This window comes from Equus caballus, chromosome 25 (assembly GCF_041296265.1).
Source record: "Equus caballus isolate H_3958 breed thoroughbred chromosome 25, TB-T2T, whole genome shotgun sequence".
Taxonomy (NCBI): domain Eukaryota; kingdom Metazoa; phylum Chordata; class Mammalia; order Perissodactyla; family Equidae; genus Equus; species Equus caballus.
The window spans coordinates 44,930,723-44,949,150 of NC_091708.1; the positions used below are offsets into that span (position 1 = coordinate 44,930,723).

The 18,428-nt window shown below is 58.6% G+C and overlaps 1 protein-coding gene across 5 annotated transcripts in view; it reads left to right on the forward strand.

The window, feature by feature from the left end:
• The first annotated feature begins 804 nt into the window (after positions 1-804).
• The window catches only part of COL5A1 (collagen type V alpha 1 chain), a 171,987-nt gene continuing 154,363 nt past the window's right edge, over positions 805-18,428 (forward strand). For 2 of the 5 annotated variants that reach the window (XR_011432493.1, XM_070251089.1), the window contains exon 1: positions 812-1,331. Coding sequence is in view for 4 of the 5 variants with exons in the window: in XM_070251089.1 (XP_070107190.1) it covers positions 1,220-1,331 (112 nt within the window). In the remaining variant the exon portion in view is untranslated. Of the gene's footprint in view, positions 1,332-2,192; positions 2,308-15,098; positions 15,118-18,428 lie in introns of those variants that run through there. The other 3 variants (XM_070251090.1, XM_070251091.1, XM_070251092.1) reach the window with 3 other exon arrangements.

The window sequence follows — 18,428 nt, forward strand, 5'->3', positions numbered from 1 at the left end:
GGAGGCAGACCTCCTCACAGCTTAAAGATGTGAATGCAGGAAGGCAGGGCCAGGGCGGTCCCCAGGGTGGCAGGTCCCAATCCCTCACTGCCTTACCCGCTGTCAGCTCCCAAAGGGGTGTCTTGGCTCCTTTTGTTTGCAGGGGGTCACCAGGGAGAAGGCAGGAGTGAGGAGGGGGAGAGAGGGGTTGGGCAACTTCGCCTGATTAATATCCCAGATGTGCAACATCCCAGCTGGTTTCGGGACCTCTTAGGAGGTTAGACGCTAACTTGGGCGCAGATGCCCAATCCGCAGTTAGGGGGAAGGTGGAGGGGGAGTCCTCTGTCCAGGTTGACATGTCGGCCACAGTCTTGGGCGCCCCGATCTGGCTGGATTGGAAGTTCAGTCTCCACCCAGAAGAGGAGCTCTGAACTCCTCCACGTAAAAGAAAAAGTTAGGCGGGGTGAGCTGTAACTTTCTTTTTTTTTTCAACCCAAAGCGATCCAACTCGGTGCCCCTCCACTCTGTTTCCCGGGGCTCTGCCAGGTGCGGGCACCGGGACGGGAAGAGCTGGGGACCAGAGTGGGCTGCGGGGCTCCGAGGCCGGCCCCCTCGCCCATCGGCGCGCGCGCTCCAAAGAACCGGGGCGCCGCCCCCGCCCCACGTCCGCTCCCGCCCCGGGCCAGCCCCTCCGTCGCCGCGACTCGCCCGCTGTCCCCACCCCCTCGCCCGCAGCGCCCAGTGGGAGGCGGGGGCCGGCCCGGCCGAGGCCAGCGCCGGGCTCTGATTTGCTGCGGGCAGTGGGGATCGACAGCCTCCGCGGGTGCCTTCCAGGAGAGAGGGAGGGAGGAACGGGCGAGAAAAGTGCACGGCGCCCCAGGCGAGGTCCGCACTCCTCGTCCCCGCGGCTGGCGCAGGACCTCACTCGAGCGGAGCGCCCACGGGGAGCGGGTCGCGGGGCGGCGGCGGCGAGGAGGAGGCGAGAAGGAGTTGGAGGAGGCGAGGGCGAGCGAACCGAGCGGGGTCCGGGCCGCCCCGCGGGCCAAGGTCGAGCCCTCCCGCCCGTGGTGGGCGAGCGCGCCAGCCGACCCCTGCCAGAGAGCCACCGCCACAAAGAGAACGGGCCGGCGCCTGCTCCCCATGACTTCCTGAAGTTGTGCCGTCCCCGCCGAGTCCGCTGCCCCGGCCGTGCCCCGCGCGCCCGTGCGTCCCCGCGCGCCCCGACCCGCGCCCCGCCGGCATGGACGTCCACACCCGCTGGAAAGCGCGCAGCCCGCTCCGCCCGGGCGCCCCGCTGCTGTCCCCGCTGCTGCTGCTGCTGCTGCTGTGGGCGCCGCCTCCGAGCCGCGCAGGTAAGGGCGCGGGGCGCGGGGTGCGAGGGGCGCGGGGCCGGGCGCGGCTGTCATTCCCGGGCGCCGCGCCGGCCGCTTCTGCGCCTGCACAGCCTTCCCCCCTCGGCTGTGGAATGCATGGGCAGAGGCTCCGAATGCCACTACTTGGGGGCCCTGGAAGGGAAACGCGCCAACACAATACCCCGCGGGCCAAACGGGGCGGCCGGGTGGGGATTGCGTGTTGGATCAGCCAGAGGGGTTGTCCACGAGGCGGGGAAACTTTCGGCCCCAAACTTTGTGTTCTCTGTCCCACATCACAAGCGCCGGCTCTGGCCCACACAGCCCTGCAGCAGAACTTCCTCTTCTGAAAACCGGGAGGGGTCGCCCCCTAGAGTCACAGTCGGTCAAATTCGGCCCGGGCTCCTGGGCTTGGGGGCCGCTGGGGGCAGTCCCAGAAGCTCGAGCCCCCAGCCCAGGACTTCCCCCCAGGCACACTCTCCCTCTGCCTCTGGACCACACTGGCTCCCTGCTTTCCCAGGGAATAGAGTTTCTTGCAATCCTGGCCACCTAAGTGCTCAGTGATACTGAGGAACCCTGGAGGATGGTAGACCAGCCCTGCTCCTAATCCTACCCACAAACCTCCTGAGCCCCCTGGGAGGCAGTTTTTCTTGGATTTGCAGCCCAGGGATGGGATTTGTGGAGCACAGCCAGGAGATGGGCTCAGAGTCCGGGCTGTGAGCCGTTCAGATGATGCACAGATGTGGGGCTCCTTCTGCCAGCGGTCTGCCCTTAGAAGGAGCCTTGGCCTGTGGGCGGGCTCTGCCAGGCGGGCGCTGACCTGTGGCTGCCTGGACTCGCGCAGCTCCTACTGAGCTTCCTGATGGGACAGTGGCTTTATAAGTGTCGCCTTTGGTGGTTACCCATGGGATGGGTCTTCACACACCATCAGACATTGGAGCCCGAGGCCCTGGAAGGTCCCCAGAGGCCCAGTTAACAGGTGGGGAGATGAGGCTCAGAGGGAATGACTGCAGAGGGATGGAGCAGTGGCCTCAGTGGCCAGCTGGACCAGCCAGCCGTCCCGGGAGAAGGCTCTGCTTCTCCACTCTCCTCCATCTCTCCTCCACTTCGTAATTTGAAGACATGTGGGAGGAATCACTTTGCATGTTCCGCTTGCCGGTTAGGATATTGTTTCCCCTTTTCTTGGCATAGTGAGTGGTTGGTGGGACACAGAGGGTGAACAGGAGTCAGAGTGTCCGGTGAGCCATCAGGGGATCGGGGGAGGGGAGGGGAGCCTGGCCTGGCTCCGGGGACCTGGGGTCTTATACCTGGGCTGCCACCAACATGCCCAGGCTAACTGGCTGTGTGTTTCTCCCCAGTCAGTTCAAGATGGGGGACATAGAGGCCACCAGGAGACTGAGTGGATCGGGGTGGGGGATGTGCTCAGGGGACCCCCTGGTTGCCCAGGGACTTGGCCCTGTCCCAGCTCCTCCAATGGGCTTTCCCGCAGGACCTCAGGAGGGAATCCTTCAGGGGAGTCGCCTCCCCAGAAAGCTGGGGCTGGGCACTGGCGGGCAGCACGCGGAGCCTGCGTTCTCCTGGCTTTGGGGCTGGCTCTTTGCTCCTCTGCCCATCTCTGCCTACCGCCTCTCGCCCCTGCTCTCTCTCTGATTTCCTTCCCCAACTGAGGGGCGGCCCCTTGGAAGTAGAAGCCTGGAGCTGGCACAGGGTCGCTCGCTGCCTGGACCGTGGCTGTGCACTTGGACATTTTGCTTATGTCAAAAAGATGTTCAGAAGCGCGTGAAGAAGCCGCATCTCTGGGTGGGACGCACAGACCTCTCCACCTCCCAGGGTGGGACCGTTTTGAAGTCATCCTCCGTGCGTGGCCAGAAGGGGCGGCTGTCCCCTCGAGGTGCAGGGGAGGCCCCTCAGCAGGCGCCTTTTCTTGTCTCCATTTTGGGATCCGCCAGATGTTTTCCGAGTTTTCTCCGAACATGGCTCTTTTTCCTACCTTCCTCTCGGCCAAGTGTGTGAAGGAATGAAAAGTTAGATTCCATTTGGGGCCGTTTAACGTTGTAACGGGCAAAGGAGAGTATGTGAAATGAAACATGACCCCAATATTTGGAAATTGAGGTCATCTCCTGGGCACGTCATTGGTTGGCTCCAGTCACGTGACTGCTTTTTGCAATAATTTGTGGGAAGAGTTGTCCAAGTTTTGTGGGACTTGACAGATACCAAATGGTTAAATTTCCTCTGACTCAATCAAGTTGGCTGGAAAGACATCCTTTTCCATCCTCTGCCCCCCTTCCCCCTGCTCCCATAAAAGAACAGTCAGTGGGAGGAGTTCCCAAGCAGCCAGGCTGTTCCCTGAAGTCCTGTCTCTCCTCTGGTCTGGATTTCAGTGGCCTGAGGGCTTGGAGCTTCGGTCGCTGCCCAGCGGCTGTGACCACCGGCAGTGGCTGTGGGCAGGAGTTGCTTCTTGGTGCCAAGGCACAAGTACCTTCTCGGAGGATGTGGCTCCAGGGCTGTTCCTGGGGTGCCAGCCAGAGCCTGAGCCTGCCTGTTACCCCACCCTTCAGACATTTCTGGACTCTCACCAGGGCCACGCCCTTAGCCGACCGAGCACAGCTGATGCCGGCCTGCCCCGCCCCTGCCCTCTGGCTGTCTGGCCCTGTCTCCTGTCCCTGCCTCCTCCCTGGGTCACAGACATTGCTGGGTGGAGCAGGGGGTGTGGGGAAGAGACACCCGCTGCCCCCCCATCCCTCACTTTTAACAGAGACCATGAGAGGGCAGACCAGGGTCGAGCTCCCCAGGGTCAAAGATGAGTCACCTACGGCCCTGAGGGACTGCTGCTGTGCCCACCCCGGAGCCCTGGGTTTGCATGGAAGGAGCAGGGCAGGGTGCCTCCCCTCGGAGGCCATCACAGGTGGTGACGGTTGTCGTGGATTTGCAGGCGCTCTCCACGCCCGTGCTAAGCCCCGTGCCCACAGCATCTCATTGGGCCCTCACACGGGCCTCGGAGGAGGAGATGCTTGGAGAGGAAGCGGGGAGCAGGGACCCCCAGATTCTGGGTCTGTCTGACCTCTGTCCCTGAGCCCTGAGTGAGCTTCTCGAACCTCCCACCTTCCTACAACCTGTGACTTTTTGGAGATCCACCTTCCGGTTTCACATCCCTGTATCAGCTCTCCCCTGGGAGAGGCCGGGTGCCCTGAGCTGCATCCCGGCCTGAGGGCCCAGCCCAGATACCACTGGCCTGTGACCAGGGAGATGTTGCATTCAGCCAACACGGTGTTTCCCTTCCTTCCTCTCTCCCTCCGTCCCTTCCTTCTTCCTTCCTTACTTCTCTCCTTCCTTCCCTCCTTCCTGCCTCCCTGCCTCCCTGCCTCCCTGCCTCCCTTCCTCTGCCCTCTCTCCTCCCCCTACCTTTCCTCTCTCCCTTCCTCCTTTCCTACTCCCCTCCCTCCTCCCTCCCTCCATCTCTGGTCTCTCCCTCCCTGCCTCCCTCCTGTTTTTATTCCAGTGCTTTCAAGGGGACTGATTGCCTTCATCCCCGCCACTCCTCTTCTTTATCAGCTCCTTCACTCATCGGTATGCCTGTGGCCCCTTTGCGTCTGGTGGCCTGGAGGATTGTGGAAGGACAGAGGTGAACGTGGCGGGTTCTCCTTCCAGGCGCTCACTGTCCGATGGGAGGCACATGTGTGGGTACTGTTCGTTTTCATGCCGAGTGTCCTTTAAGACAAGCATGAGGGTTGGCTCTATTGGGGAGATCTGGGGAAGCTCCCTGGAGGAGGTGATGGCTCACCTTGGCCTTCCCCTCCTCTTCCTCCCTTCCTTTTATTCCAGAAATGCACCGACGTGCACCTCCCAGGCGGGTGCCCTCATCCACCTCTGGTTTTAGCCTCCTCCGTCCCTCCTTCCTGGCAGGACATCCACCCTCTGCTCCAGTGTTCTCCGGGCCGGCTTCCCTTGGCTGGAAAGCCCCTCATTAGCTTGGTTGGCGCCGCGCCCCCAGCACACGCTTGCCCGGGAGTGCTGTGCCAGCAGAAGTGGCTGCGAGAGAAGGAGGGGGTCTCTGAGGGGGACAAGTGGGAGACCGGGGGCTTCCTTAACCCGTTCACTGCCCTGGCACATGGAGTTGGGCTGTGCGGTGAGAGCAGTCTGCTCTGTTGTGCAGACAGACTGACAGACGCCAGCCGCTGTGGCGGGGGTAGGGGACCTCTGGCTGCGACTTTGGGTTCCTGTGCTGGGGGACAGGCAGGCGGGCGTGGGAGGGGACAATCCTTGGCTATCTGATTATTGAACTCAGGGGCAGTGTGGACAGTGGGGAGGCCCGTGCAAAGTGAATTTCCTGCCTTCGAGAGATGCTCGGGGGCGGTGGGCTGGGGCCAGGGCCAGTGGCCATGCCTCAGCTTCCCTCTCTGGGAAATGGGGGGAGCACGTTACTCGCCTTGAGCGGTGGTTGGGAGGACCGGTGGAGGCGGTAAAGGAAGCAGCGTGGCAGAATGCCTGAGGTATGGTAAGAACCTGATAAACGGAGGGCCTCATGATAACTGCTATTTTTGCAAAAGGGAAATGCACAGTGCAGCCCCATCCTCTGTAAATGTGAGTGTTCCCGCAGACGCTGTGCTATCCACAGCTGAATCAGTCTGAGCTGCTTCCTCACTGTCCCCTCGTCTGCTTGGTGGTATACTTTCCCACGTTACCTCATGGGGTCGTTGTATGGGTCACAAGAGGCAATGTATGTAAAAATGCTTTATAGGCCCATTTGAGGGTTGTACACACGTGTGTGTGTGCGCGCGCGTGTTGGAGCACATGCATGTCTGTGTGTGCCTGTGTGTGTGATGTGTCCATGTGTGTGTTTGTGGGCGGGCACGTATGTATGAGCGTGCACAGGCATATCTATGCACTGGTACATGTGTTTACAAGGTCTCCCCAGGTGCTTCTGCATGCAGGGCCTGGGGCGTCTGGAACTTGTGGCAGGATGACATTTCTCTTCTTACTGTGACCCGCCCTGCTGGATGGGAGATGAGGAGATGGAATGTGGCCACGGAGCTCACTGCACAGCCCCGAGGTCCTGTGGCCAGGCGAGCTGGGTCCAGCTGGGTCCGATAACTTTATGCATCTTCTTTCACTCACAGGAGGGCGATCTTACCTTATAGTTTCTGCTTTCCCCTCTATGTTCTCCCACAGAATGCACTCATTTGGTGTCAGCACTTTGCCACATGTTGCTTTTAAGATTTCTGGCCTGGCTGGAGATCTGGAGACCCTGAGGGCGGCCGGCTTGGCCCTTCTCACTGGCAGAGCTGCTGCCGCCACAGGACATGGCGTGAAGGTCAAGGCGCGGGTGACGCCGAGGGGCAGGTGGCCTGGGTTCAGATCCTGGCTCTACGCCTACCAGCTGTGCATTTAACCTCCCTGTGCCTCAGTTTCCCTATCTGTAAGAAGTGGGTGATGACAGTAGCTCCTGCAGGATTTTTGTGAGGGTTCAATGCATAACGTGTGCAAAGCACAGAGCGAGCCCCGTGGAGTCGCTCCTTCTCTCCCGCCCCTGTGAGCAGTCACGTCAGTGCCTCCCTCTCGGCTAAGCACGAGAAGAGGTGACACAAAAAGTGTTCCCTGGGGAATTTCTTGGATCACTTACTGCGACTTCTGCGGTTCCGAGCCTGAGCGTGGAGGGAGTCGTGGAGCCTGCCATGTTCAGCATGGCCCTCCCCTTCCTCCTCAGGCCACCCCCACCTTCGAAGGAGGAATTGGGGTCAGAGACAGGAATGGACTTGCCCACATCCCACCTCAAGGCCTCTGGTCTTCTGCCTTTGAGACGTGACCAAGGGTGATGGCTGCTGCCCTGGAAGGGTGCCTTCCCGGGGTGGGCACAGGCGGGGGCTTTGCCAGCTCAGACGCTGTTTCTGTGCCAGCCGGCCCCAGGAGGCTGGACAGCAGTTGAAAGAATGAGTGAATGCAGGTCGGATGCGTGTGGATGCTGGTGTGGGTGATAGGGTGCTTGGGTTATATGCATCACATAGTTGGAGCCATCATCGCATCAGCTTCGACTCACCCGGTAGTTTCTCTGGCAGATTCCAAACCTAAGTAATAACTCACATCAGGAGTAGATGTCGCCACTCTTTGGTGACTCAGACCTAAGAAATGGAACCACAGTCTGACCCACTTTTCTCCAAATTTCATTATACAGACCTCCAGGGGCAGGAGCCAAGCTGGTCTCCTGTGATGTCTTTGTGCATAAAGTGGAGGGAGCCTTAATTTTCTGTTTCCTAGACCTGTGTTCTTCCGGGGAAGTTCACTCTTCTGTCCTGGTTTTTCCCACCGGCACCTTGGCAGTAGGGATTCTAATGACTTCTTTATTTTTTAGATAACTAGCACAAAATGACATCACAATGTGTGTGTGTAGGGTGAGTGATTTAAATGTAAAAACTCTGACCCCTGCATTGGAAAAATAGCAATCTGACAATGAAAAAGAGTGAGCGTTTTAACTTAAATGAAAGGTGGGGAGCGATGTCTTCTATGTTGCTGGTGGTACCTGAGAGGGCGCGTGTGCTGGGCAGCGTGTGCAGTTCCTTTCTTGTAGCGGCTGCAGAGGGAACACAGCAGAGGCTGGCCCTTGCTTGGAGAAATCCAGAGTGACAAAGGCTATGCTTGAAGCGTTGCAGACCCCTAACGCGAGTCAGGGCTGTGCTGGGCACGGGGTGACAGGTGCCTAGGTGAGCAGTAGGTGAGCCGGCCCATCCTACAGGAGCTTCCTGTGCTGCGGGGGCAGCAGACCCCTGAACAGGCGATTGTATCCTGTGCAAGTAAAGCAGTGAAACATTCGCTAGCCAGAAGGGACGGCCACAATCAGAGGGAGGCACCTGCCAGACCCAATGGGGAGCCAGCCAATCAGAGGGAGGCACCTGCTAGCTCCAATAGGGCGCTGACCAATCAGAGGCAGGTACCTGCCAGCCCCAGTGGGGAACCAGCCAATCAGAGGGAGGCACCTGCCAACCCCAGTAGGGTGCCGGCCAGCCAGAGGGAGGCACCTGCCAGCTCCAATAGGGCACTGGCTAATCAGAGGCAGGCACCTGCCAGCCCCAATGGGGCACTGACCAATCAGAGCGAGGCACTTGCCAACCCCAAAGGGGCACCAGCCAATCAGAAACCAGCCTGCTTTGCCAGTTCTGTGGCTTTTGGGGTCCTCCGCTGGGCAAGTTTGAAGGGAGATGTCCTTTGGTGGATGCAGATGGCACCTTCCTGTGTGTGTCCTTCATATTTAGCTGGCCCCTGCTCTGGGGTGTTACCTGTGGGGCCCCGTAGGGCTCTATCCTCACAGGAGCCCTTGGCCGGCTAGGGTTGGCCCCATCCTGCAGACATGCGCATGGAGGCTCTGGGGCCCAGCTGCACAAGGAGTGATGGCCCCCTGCCCTCCGGTGAGAAGCACGCCCCCATTTTGGTGCAGGTCCTTATGTCATATATGCTAATGTGGTTTGCCATTCACAAAGCCCGGGGAAGGGGCTTTGGTCTGCTGTGGGAGAATCCCATGGCAGCCAGGGGCCTTGGGCATCAGAAAGTGGTCGTTGGCCCCTGCCAACTGTGAGTGGCCTTGCTGCCTCCGCCTCGGCTTCAGTGTAGACAGTGCTTTCCTTCTGAGTAGAGGGGACCGCAGCATCCCAGTTTGTTTTATGCAAAGAAGGAGAAAGGGACACTGCCTCTTCTCATGACTTGTAGACTACAGATGTCCACATCGGGAAGGCAGAGGCAAAGGAGGCGGGGAAAGGCGGGATGGAGGTGCAGGGAACAGGGTTTCTAAATGTCGTTATCTTCCAGGGGCTTATTATTAACATTATTTAGGTTCGTGGTTTAAATAATGGTTGTTCAGCTCAGAAAGTCCTGCTTGGGCTGTGGCTGTGTTTCAGTTAACTCTGGGAACCTGAGCATCCTTGGGTGCTCTGGGATGGTGCCGGCATTCAGGTGGGCCCAGGGGTGCTGAGTGCAGGGCTCACACCAGGGCGGAGCTGTGGGGTGGCACTGCTGGGTGATGCCATGCTGCTCCCGGGCATGAGCTGGAGCCAGCCGAGGGGGGGGGGTGAGGGAGGGAGGCTAGTGGATCATCCTCCCTCACCTGAAACAGGTGGACTGCAGGGCCTCTCAACCCAGGGTGCCTGCCCCCAGGGGACACGTGGCAATATCTGGGAGCGGTTTTTGATGGTTACAACTGGGAGGGCGGGGCTACGGTAGGCCTCCAGTGGGTCGAGATCAGGGATGCTGCCCGACATCCCACAGGGCACAGGGCAGCCCCTCACCACGAGGAATTATCCAGCCCAAATGTCAGTGGTGTTGGCTTTGTAAATCCTGGGCTAGAGGGGGAAAAGGTGAGATTTCATGGCCCCTCCCGGGGCCTCAATGGTGGCTCCCTTAGATAGGAGGGAGGGTCTCTTGCTTACACTGGACCCTGGGTTTCTCTTTACGGTGCAGACCAGGTTCTCAAACTTGCCCATGCATCAGAAGCCCCGGGAGGCCTTGTTAAGGCACAGACCATTGGGCCCTACACACCCCTTCCCCTTAGTTTCTGACTCAGGGGCCTGGGGTGAGCCTGGGAAGCTGCATTTTTAATGAGTTCCCAGACCATGCTGATCCTGCGGGTCCGGGGACCACACTTGGAAAACCAAGGTTTAAGGTTCAGCATCCTTGATCGAAGTTACTGTGCTTCGGCGTAAGTGATGGGGGTGGGGTCACCCACAGGGGAGAAGCACCAAGAGAGAAAAGAGGGAGGCAGGTGCCCCCCAGGTCCTCCCCCTTCCTTTATGGCAGCCCCACCTTCAAGAACCGTGACGCTGCCGTCTTCCTCCCCTGCCCGGGCCTGAGCTTGCTCTTCTCCAAGGGAAGGCTGTTGTCCTGTGGTAACGGCATAGGGAGCAGGGAGCCTGGGAGGTGGGGAAAAGCCAGCTTCAAGAGGAGGGGCTTACCACAGGCTTGGCTCTGAGAGTAGTAGTATTGTTGTTGTCGTTGTTGTTAGGGGAAATTTCAAACACAGCACAACAGGTCCCCGCGATCCACCTGGGTTCCACATGGATCCGCCTGTGGCTGACCTCGTGCCACCCAGCCTCCCCGCCCCCCCCCCCCACTGTGATCCCTTTGAAGGAGATCCCCGACATTACGTCACACGCAGCTTTCTGTACCATGCTCACAGCTGGAGACGGCCCAGCACGTTAAGCACGTGCGCTTCCATCTTTGTGACGTGTCAGTGTGGGGGTGGGGACGAGCATCACCTCTGAGTGACACAGAGATGGCGCTCGGAGAAGTTCACCGCCCTGAGCTGGGAGGGCTGAGCACTGCCCATTCGATTCCAGGCTCTTCCCTGTAGGGCAGGGCCCTCGCCTCCTACCCATCCCTGTGTGCCTGGGCTCAGTGCGGGTGCTGAGGCACCTAGGAGCACCCTTCTGTGCCTCGGTTTCTCCATCTGTGAAATGGGCATAATACCTGTCTCGGAGGCTTGCAGGGAGGCCATGGAAATTGCTCTGGACTCTCGCGATGCTGGCTCTTGTCACTGTTGTTGCTGTGTGTTAAAGGCGTGACATGGGCACAAGGCCTCCGTGTCGGGGGTACACGGGAGCTCATCCGTGCCACGTGCAGAGCTGCTTGGGGCTTGTTAAGGTGGACAGGAGAGAGCTCAGGGACCACCCTTCTTTGACCTCTTTAGGCCCAAGGAAGATGTGGACTGGGCTCATGGTGCAGGCTCCAGGCTCTTGCACCAGCTCCAGCCCCAAGTGGGACACTCCTGAGACATGAGGACACCCCCTTAGTCTGCTGTCGGGAGGGGTCTGCTGTGCACTGCGTGACCTGCCCGTGCGTGGCTCGACCACGATGAGGAGTCCCCGCCTGCTCAGAGCTGAGCGGCCCGTGTCCCCGGGGGACTCAGGCTGCTGCTGAGAGCTGTCCGGGGCCAAGCAGCAGAGGGGACGACATGTGGCCAGGCTTGGCTCGGCCTGAGGCTGTGGGTGAGGACCCAAGGGAGCCGAGGACCCTATGGGGTGCCTGGCCAGGCTGTCTGTGCACCGTCACTTCAGCTGTAGCAGGGGCTCCCCACGCCCCCTGGGAATGTCCCGGCCCCAAGCGCCGGTCCCAAGACAGCGGCTTTGCTAGCCTTTGGAGAGGGTTGGAGTTCTCTGGGTCTGGGATCGGGAGCAAAGGAGACAGGGAGCAGGTCCGGTTTCCTGTGAGGGGGGCTTTGAGGGGGCTCAGCAAGGGGTCGCTGTAGACAAGAGCCAGAAGATGGAGCGGGGCCCACCACAGGGAGCCTCAGGAGCCACAGAGCCTGCCTCACAGGTTTGGGTTCCAAGGGCCTGGGGTGGAGCCTGGGGCCTGCCCTCTGAGTTCCGATGCCGCTGACCAGTTGAGGGCACTCTGGGAAACCCTGGGCACAGCAGATGGGGGGTCTGCACATTCTTCCGGCCCTCCGTCTCCCAGCGTGGGGCTAGCCCCCGTCACCAGCTCACAGGCAGTTCCTCCTTTGACTTTTGAAAGTTCAGCAGGTGAGGATGGGACCCAGTGATGGGTCAGTGCACAGCGAATAGGAGCCCAAGAAAGCAGAGTTTGGACCCCTGGCTGTGTGACCTTGAACACTTTACTTAACCTCTCTGATCTGAGTTAGCTTCTCTGCAAATTGCGGCAATAGTGTTACCTGGGAGGGCCACTCTGAGGATTAACGGAGGTGGCCTGGGGCTATAATGCCCTTAGCAAGTGTCCTGCATCATGTCTTCATTGCCGGATAGCAGGTGCTGGAATTGTGTTAATAACAGTAATCACTATGATCTTTATCATTGTAGTTATTACTACATAATAATAATAATTACATATTGTTCTTATTTTATATTATTATTATTATTACTGGCAGAGCTCAGGAAGGCGGTACGTGTAGTTTCTATAAAGTGTGAAAGTGGCCTGAAGAGGAATAAAGCCGTTGCCTGCAAGCTTGCGCCTCCAGCTGGACCTCAGAGGAGCCTGAGCAGTTAGTGCAAAGCACCCAGTTGGTGACTGAGGGGTGAGCCCAGGTCGGGTGGGGTGAATCTTACAGATAATACCCAGGGGGTACTGTGGAACCTCCCACCGCATGTATGACCAGGGAGCTGCCTTAGGTGCATTTCCTTCACCCAGGAGTGAGGCCCTGCGGGTGGACATGCCCAGCCTCCCGGGCAGGAATCTGTGTCTTTCCAGAAGGGCTCAAGGCATCGGTGGTCTGGCCTCTGGCCTTGGGGTCATTTTGCAGATGAATAAACTCAGATCTGGAGGACGTGGGGTTCCCAAGGTCACAGGCTGCTGAGCAGTGCGGGGACCAGACTGTGGTGTGAGGCCCTGGGCGGGCTTCGGTGCGTGCTGTGGCTGTGCTTGGTGTCTGCAGTGGGAAGGGCATCTGGGGGTCTTGGGGGTGCTGTTGGGGCCTCACAGGTTTGTGCTGAGACTCAGGCCTGGGGCATCTCGGGTTCTGTCTCAGGCCTCCTCTGTCCAGGGCAGAGCTGATGACGTCATCTGCCAGACACCTCGGGTCGGGGAGCTCACTCCTGTGCAGGCAGACGGCACCCAGACCAGAGAGTGCTGGAACCCGGCCTCCAGAGCCCCCGGTTTTGACTTCTATGCCCCAAAACACAGGCTTGTGCTGTTCTGGAAGGTTCCTTGCTCACTAGAAATAAGATGAAGCCGCTCTGAAGTGGAGATGCTCTCTCTTCTTCCTATCCATGCCTCCCCATCTCCTCCATACCACTAGGACTCTCGTGGGAGGAGGACGCCGGGGGCAGTGCAAGCCGGGCCTGCACTGGGTCCCCCGCATCACAATCAGCCTGTCCTCACACGCCCTGCGGCTCCACGGGCCCCTCCGCGTGGACGTGCCCCCTCCCTTCCTGGGTCAGGGCCTGTCCGATTATAAACAGCTGCCTGGCATGAGCCGAGCTGCAGACTCTGGGGACGGCTGCCGTCCAAGGGCTGGGAGGCCCATGGGGGGGGAGTTCTTCTGCCCCCTGGAGAGCTGGAAGGAGCGGGGCAGGCGGTTGGCTTGACCATCTTGCAGGCTCTCGGGCCACCCACCGCTCTGTATTCTGGGCGAGGTCAGCTGAGGGACGAGCCGGCTCTGGGCCTGGGCGCCGAGGGGCCACTGGGCTCCGAGCCGGCCCCGGGGTCCCGAGACTCTGCCAGGCCCCTCCTGAGTCTGTCACCTGAAGTGTAAAAGACTCAGAAAGAGCGTGTGACGCGGGGGGCAGGAGTGTTTGCTGGAGAATTGTCTCTCAAGGGAATACGGTTCTCTGGGACTTTTCTTCTTCTTGTTTTGCCTTATCCGAAGTCCTTTCACTGTTGTGTCATCCTGATGGCATCTTTCCAAGGGAACGAGTCTCACCCTATTTTGCAGGCGGGAAGCCTGAGGCCCACAGAAGCCCCACAGCCAGTAAGTGGCAGAGTTGGAGCCTTTAAAATAGCATTTGAGTTACGGAATGTGATTTTGTCCAGCCTCTTGGGAACAGGCCCGATGCCTAGAGTCGGGGCCTTCAGAGGGCAGACATCACAGCGAGGTGGGGTGTCAGCCGCCTCGGAGGCACGGTCACGTTTTCTTTATCTCCTGGGTCTTCATCATCTTGGCCGCAGGGGACTGAGAGAGGAGGAGGTTAGTGACCACCACGGACGACCTCCCTGCCCTCCATCTGCCTCCCTGCGGCCCGGCTGGTGGCGGGTGCACGGCCCGGTTTCAGGAGGAAGCAGTGTTGTGGTCTCTGTCATTCGGCAGCCACGTTCCAAAGCCAGCCTGGGTCCTGGACCCCACAGGGTCCTCCTCATGCTTCTGGGATGAGCTCTGCAGGATTCGGTCTTGCGCCCGTGTTCAGCTGCAAGGAGAGTGTTTGTCTTAAGCGGGTGAGCTGCCCATGTCTGACTCATTTTTTCCGTTTTAGTGGGAAGGGAAGGGGGATAGGCAGGGATGATGGCCAGGTAGGTCCTGCCTGTTTAATATCAGTTGACACACGATGAAAGCGGTTTGAGGGAACCTGTGCGAGCAAGCCTGAGGCTGTAACAGATAAGGGTGGGCCGTGCTGCGAGCAGCTCCCCCTCCGAGGGCAGGGTGGGGTTGAGCAATCGATCAGATTTTCCAGCAGTTGAGCTGGTATAGCTCAGCCCTAACCTCTCTGGTTCAGGGCAGCTGGACCAGGACACGATCCACATCTTTAAACCATCAGCATTTCAGAAAAGAAAAAGAAAAAACCCTGAGAGAAGCAGTGCCAGAGGCCTGATTTCGCAGCCCGCCCTTTATCTCATTAGCAAAATGCCCAGGATGTGTCCAAAAAGCCAGTGAGCAGCCGCAGCCTTGCCAAGGACCAGGCTCAAGGGTTGTCCTCTTCGTTTTTCCTTAAAATGGATGAAGAATCCTAGAGGATTGTCGCATCTTTCAGAAATTTCATCACTTGGGGAGCCCACCTACCTCGCTGCACGGCCCCGACAGATTCTACTGGGAAAAGTTAGGGAATTTAAATTTATTTGCAACCAAGGGAATAGAGCTTATGCTGCAAATGTGGTCCTAGGCATTTCTGGCTGGAGGCGAGGTCAGTAGGCAGAATTCTCAGTAAACAGCGGTGACGCAAGGACCTGGTTCGCTGCCATGGCATCGAAGCCTCAAATTTCACGACTAAGGAGGGGAGGGGCTCAGCTAAGGGCCAGAGGAGGTGTCACGTCCCAGCTCTACAAAACTGTGACAATCTAGGCCAGGCTGGGGTTTCTGGTGCTGCCATACTCCCGTGGTGCCACGTCAGAAACGTCATCTTTCTTCCGTGCCTCAGTTTCTGCATGTGTAAGTTGGAGCTGATGATGTCTACCTCATAGGTCTGTGGTGAGAGTTTAAGGAGGCATGGTGTGGACTTCCATGAAGCAGGCGGGGTCTCGGGGCCTCTGTGACATCTCACCGGGCCTGCAGCAAAGGAGGGAGGGGCTCCGTAAGAGGCTGGGGGGTTGAACCAAGAGCGATTCGTCAACTCGGAGGTGTCGGCCAGTGTGTTTTGAGCTGACTCTCCAGGCAGGGTGGGCAGAAATGGGGGGGCCTGGGCTCTTCCAGGGGAGGATGAAGGGTACCCCACTGTTTGACAGAGGTAGGTACTCTGGGCTTGCTGCCCCTGGGGGGGCAAAGGGAGAGAGGGTTTGCCCAGGGTTGCGCTGGAATTGGGTCCTGCAGGTGTGGCAGAATGCCTTCCCGGGTGCTCAGCGCAGGGGGCGTGTCCAGAGATTGCTGGGTTGGAGTCTGTGGGCTCAGCGCTCTGTTAGGTGGTCCCAGGCTGACATTAATCTGGACTCGGTGGTGTGCCACCATGCCTCGCACAGCAATCTGAGCCACCCCAGTCTCTCTCAAGGGGTCCCCAAGTAAATGACCCCTTTGCACCAGGGAGTGTGTGTGTGTTTGAGTGATGTGTACCTAAGCAGGTATGGCCACCCATCTTCCTGGTGTCCATCCATCTTCCTGGTGTCCCCGGTCCCATGGGCACATCGCTGGCCAATGCACTGAATGCATCCTGTGTGCTGGATGCTTCCAACCCAGGATTTTCACTCCACCCACAGCCTGGTGAGGTCAGTACTGTGAGGACTCATGCAGGTGACTCGGCTAGCAAGGAGCAGACCTAAGAGTGGGACGTGGCTCTCTGTGATTCTTGAATTCCCCTCTCTGCAGCCCCCAGGCCACCTCCTCCCGCCAGCCCCTCATCCCCCTCCGTCTTCTTGGTAGTTTTCCCAGCTGTCACCCTGCTTCTTAGCTGTAATCTCTCCAGATGAGTCTTTCCAGGTCCCGTAACTCCAAGATCAATCGTCTTACCCTGTGAATAACTTCCAGAAACTCTTTCAGCCGGGTTTTGGAATTCCCTAAACACTGCCAGCTTCTGCCCGCTCTTCTTCAGACCACTTCTTCACTTCCGAGCCTGATCTTTGAACTGCTTCTGTTCTCCAGGACTCCAGGCGGGCGATGGGATCCTTCATGCAGAGTCAAGGATGCCGCCTCTTCCCTTCCACCCTGCATGGGACTCCAGCATCTGGAGCGCTCCGTGCTCAGAGCCACCCTGCGGGGGGTGGCTGCCCTTGCAGACCCTGGGCTGACTCCTCTGCGTCCGCCTCCTGGTTTCCATGATCCAGCCCCACCTCTGCCGAGTTTAAACCCTGAGAAAACTGTTAGGCTCCAGGCATGTGCCTGTCTCCGTAAACTTTGATGCCTGGTTAATATCTTGGCAAAAAAAAAAAAAAATCCTCTGGAGGGTTATCTGGTCTCTTTCCAGTCATTTATTAAAATATTTCCCGCTCTGATTTCTGCAGTTGGATAAGCAGGCAGTGAATAACGGCACCCAGGAACGGCCCTGACATCTGTGCTGTGCTGAGCAGCCACCCATCTCTGGGGTATGTCAGGCTTGACGCTTAGCACATTCTTCTCTGACGACTCACTGCCCTCCCTCCGTCTTTGGGCCCAGATCCTTCCTTTCCCCTCTGACTTCCCCGTGCCCTGGGAAGCCCTGAGCTGTTTTCACCCTGCCTGTGCCAGCTGGACAGGCTTGGTTCTGCCTCAGAGTCCTCCCTGATACTGGCCAGGTGCACAGTGCTTCCTGCCCAGGGCCTTTCGAGCTTCTCCGACGGGGACATGCACATTCCTGGGGCGACGGGGCAGAAGTGAGGGCTGATGCAGGAGGTGGCCTGCTTATCGGGGTCGTTCTCCACCCCCCCTATCATTGCCACCCTTCGGCCCTCATCTCTCCTCTGTCTTGTTCCTGCCTCAGCTTTCACGGCTCAGAAAGGAAGGGAGATGTGGGCGCTGCCAGTTTGGATGGGAAAGAGATAACCGGCACGAAACGCTCTGCTTGGGAAACGGTGCCCTGGACCCGTCGTTAGTCGTGTCATCGCCGGCCTACAAATTCTGCGCCCAAGTCTGTAACTCTAAACTCCAGAGCTGTTGTCAGTGGAAGAACCGTGCTGCCTCCTGGACGGAACCTCATCTGTGTGCACTGCACACCTGCTGTGTGCCCTGCCTGCCGGCTTAGGAAATGTTCTAGAAATGCTGTCTCTGAATTAAACTCTGCAGACGTTCTTGTGGGCATCTGCAATGTTGAAGGCACTGTGCATGGCTTTGCCAAGGGAGTCATTGAAGATACAGCCTTCCTAAAGTGCAGTTCAGCATTTGCCGAGCACCACTGTCTGCACATGGCTGTGCCAGCTGAATCGGATGCAGCCCTGCCTGCGAGGCACACAGTCTGGCCCCAGGGGGAAGGGGCTGACCCTGAAGCCTCGGAGACCTGGGCTCCCCGTCCTGGAGTCAGTGTGGTGGCCCCTGCATTCCCTAGTCCCAGCAAGTTTCCTCTCCCTTGTGCTGTCCTGTACTCAGGACAGTCCCCAAAGGACGAAGAGCAGTGCCTGCTCAGTGCTGGGGACACTGGGGGTCAGAGGTCAGTCGGACCTGTTGATGGCATGGGGAGGGACCTGTCCCTGACTGTGCAGCTCTGTGTCCCTCTCCGTGTCCTTCCTGAGCCCTCCTGGTCTGTGCCCAGTGGCTCCGAGGCTGTGTTGGGGCCAGGCGACTGGGCCCCCAGGGCTGTGGAGTTGGGGTTGGGGGGTGAACTCATGCTGCCCAGGGTGTCGGAGGGGACACGTTGCAGATGCTCACAGGAGAGATGCTTGGCCAGCAGTGTGTGAGGTGCGGCTCCGGCCAGGGCCCAGAGCGGGAGGACTGTGCGGAAATGTTGCCATGCCCTGTTGGGGACCATGGCCACTTGAAGAGGGAGCATCTTTTTGAGTGTCTTCCTCTTTCTTCTTCTTTGATTATTTATATGTTTTGTAATGAAAAAGGATACATGTTCATTGTAGTCATTTTGGAAATTACAAAAAAATATAAAAGTAGAAAATAAAAATCAGCCATAATCCCCAAACTCAAACTCCACTGGGTCTGAGTACCAAGAACAAACATGGAGGGAAACACATCACGGTGGCTGATTGGAAACGGGGGCGCAAACCCCCCGGCACCCCTTCCCTGAAGGTCGAGGCCTGGGAGTCCTGACACTGGGGATTTGGACCTTCCTGCTTCTCCTTAGGAGGTAGCCATTCTCGTCATCCATGATCCTTTAGAAAGCCTAATTCACTTAC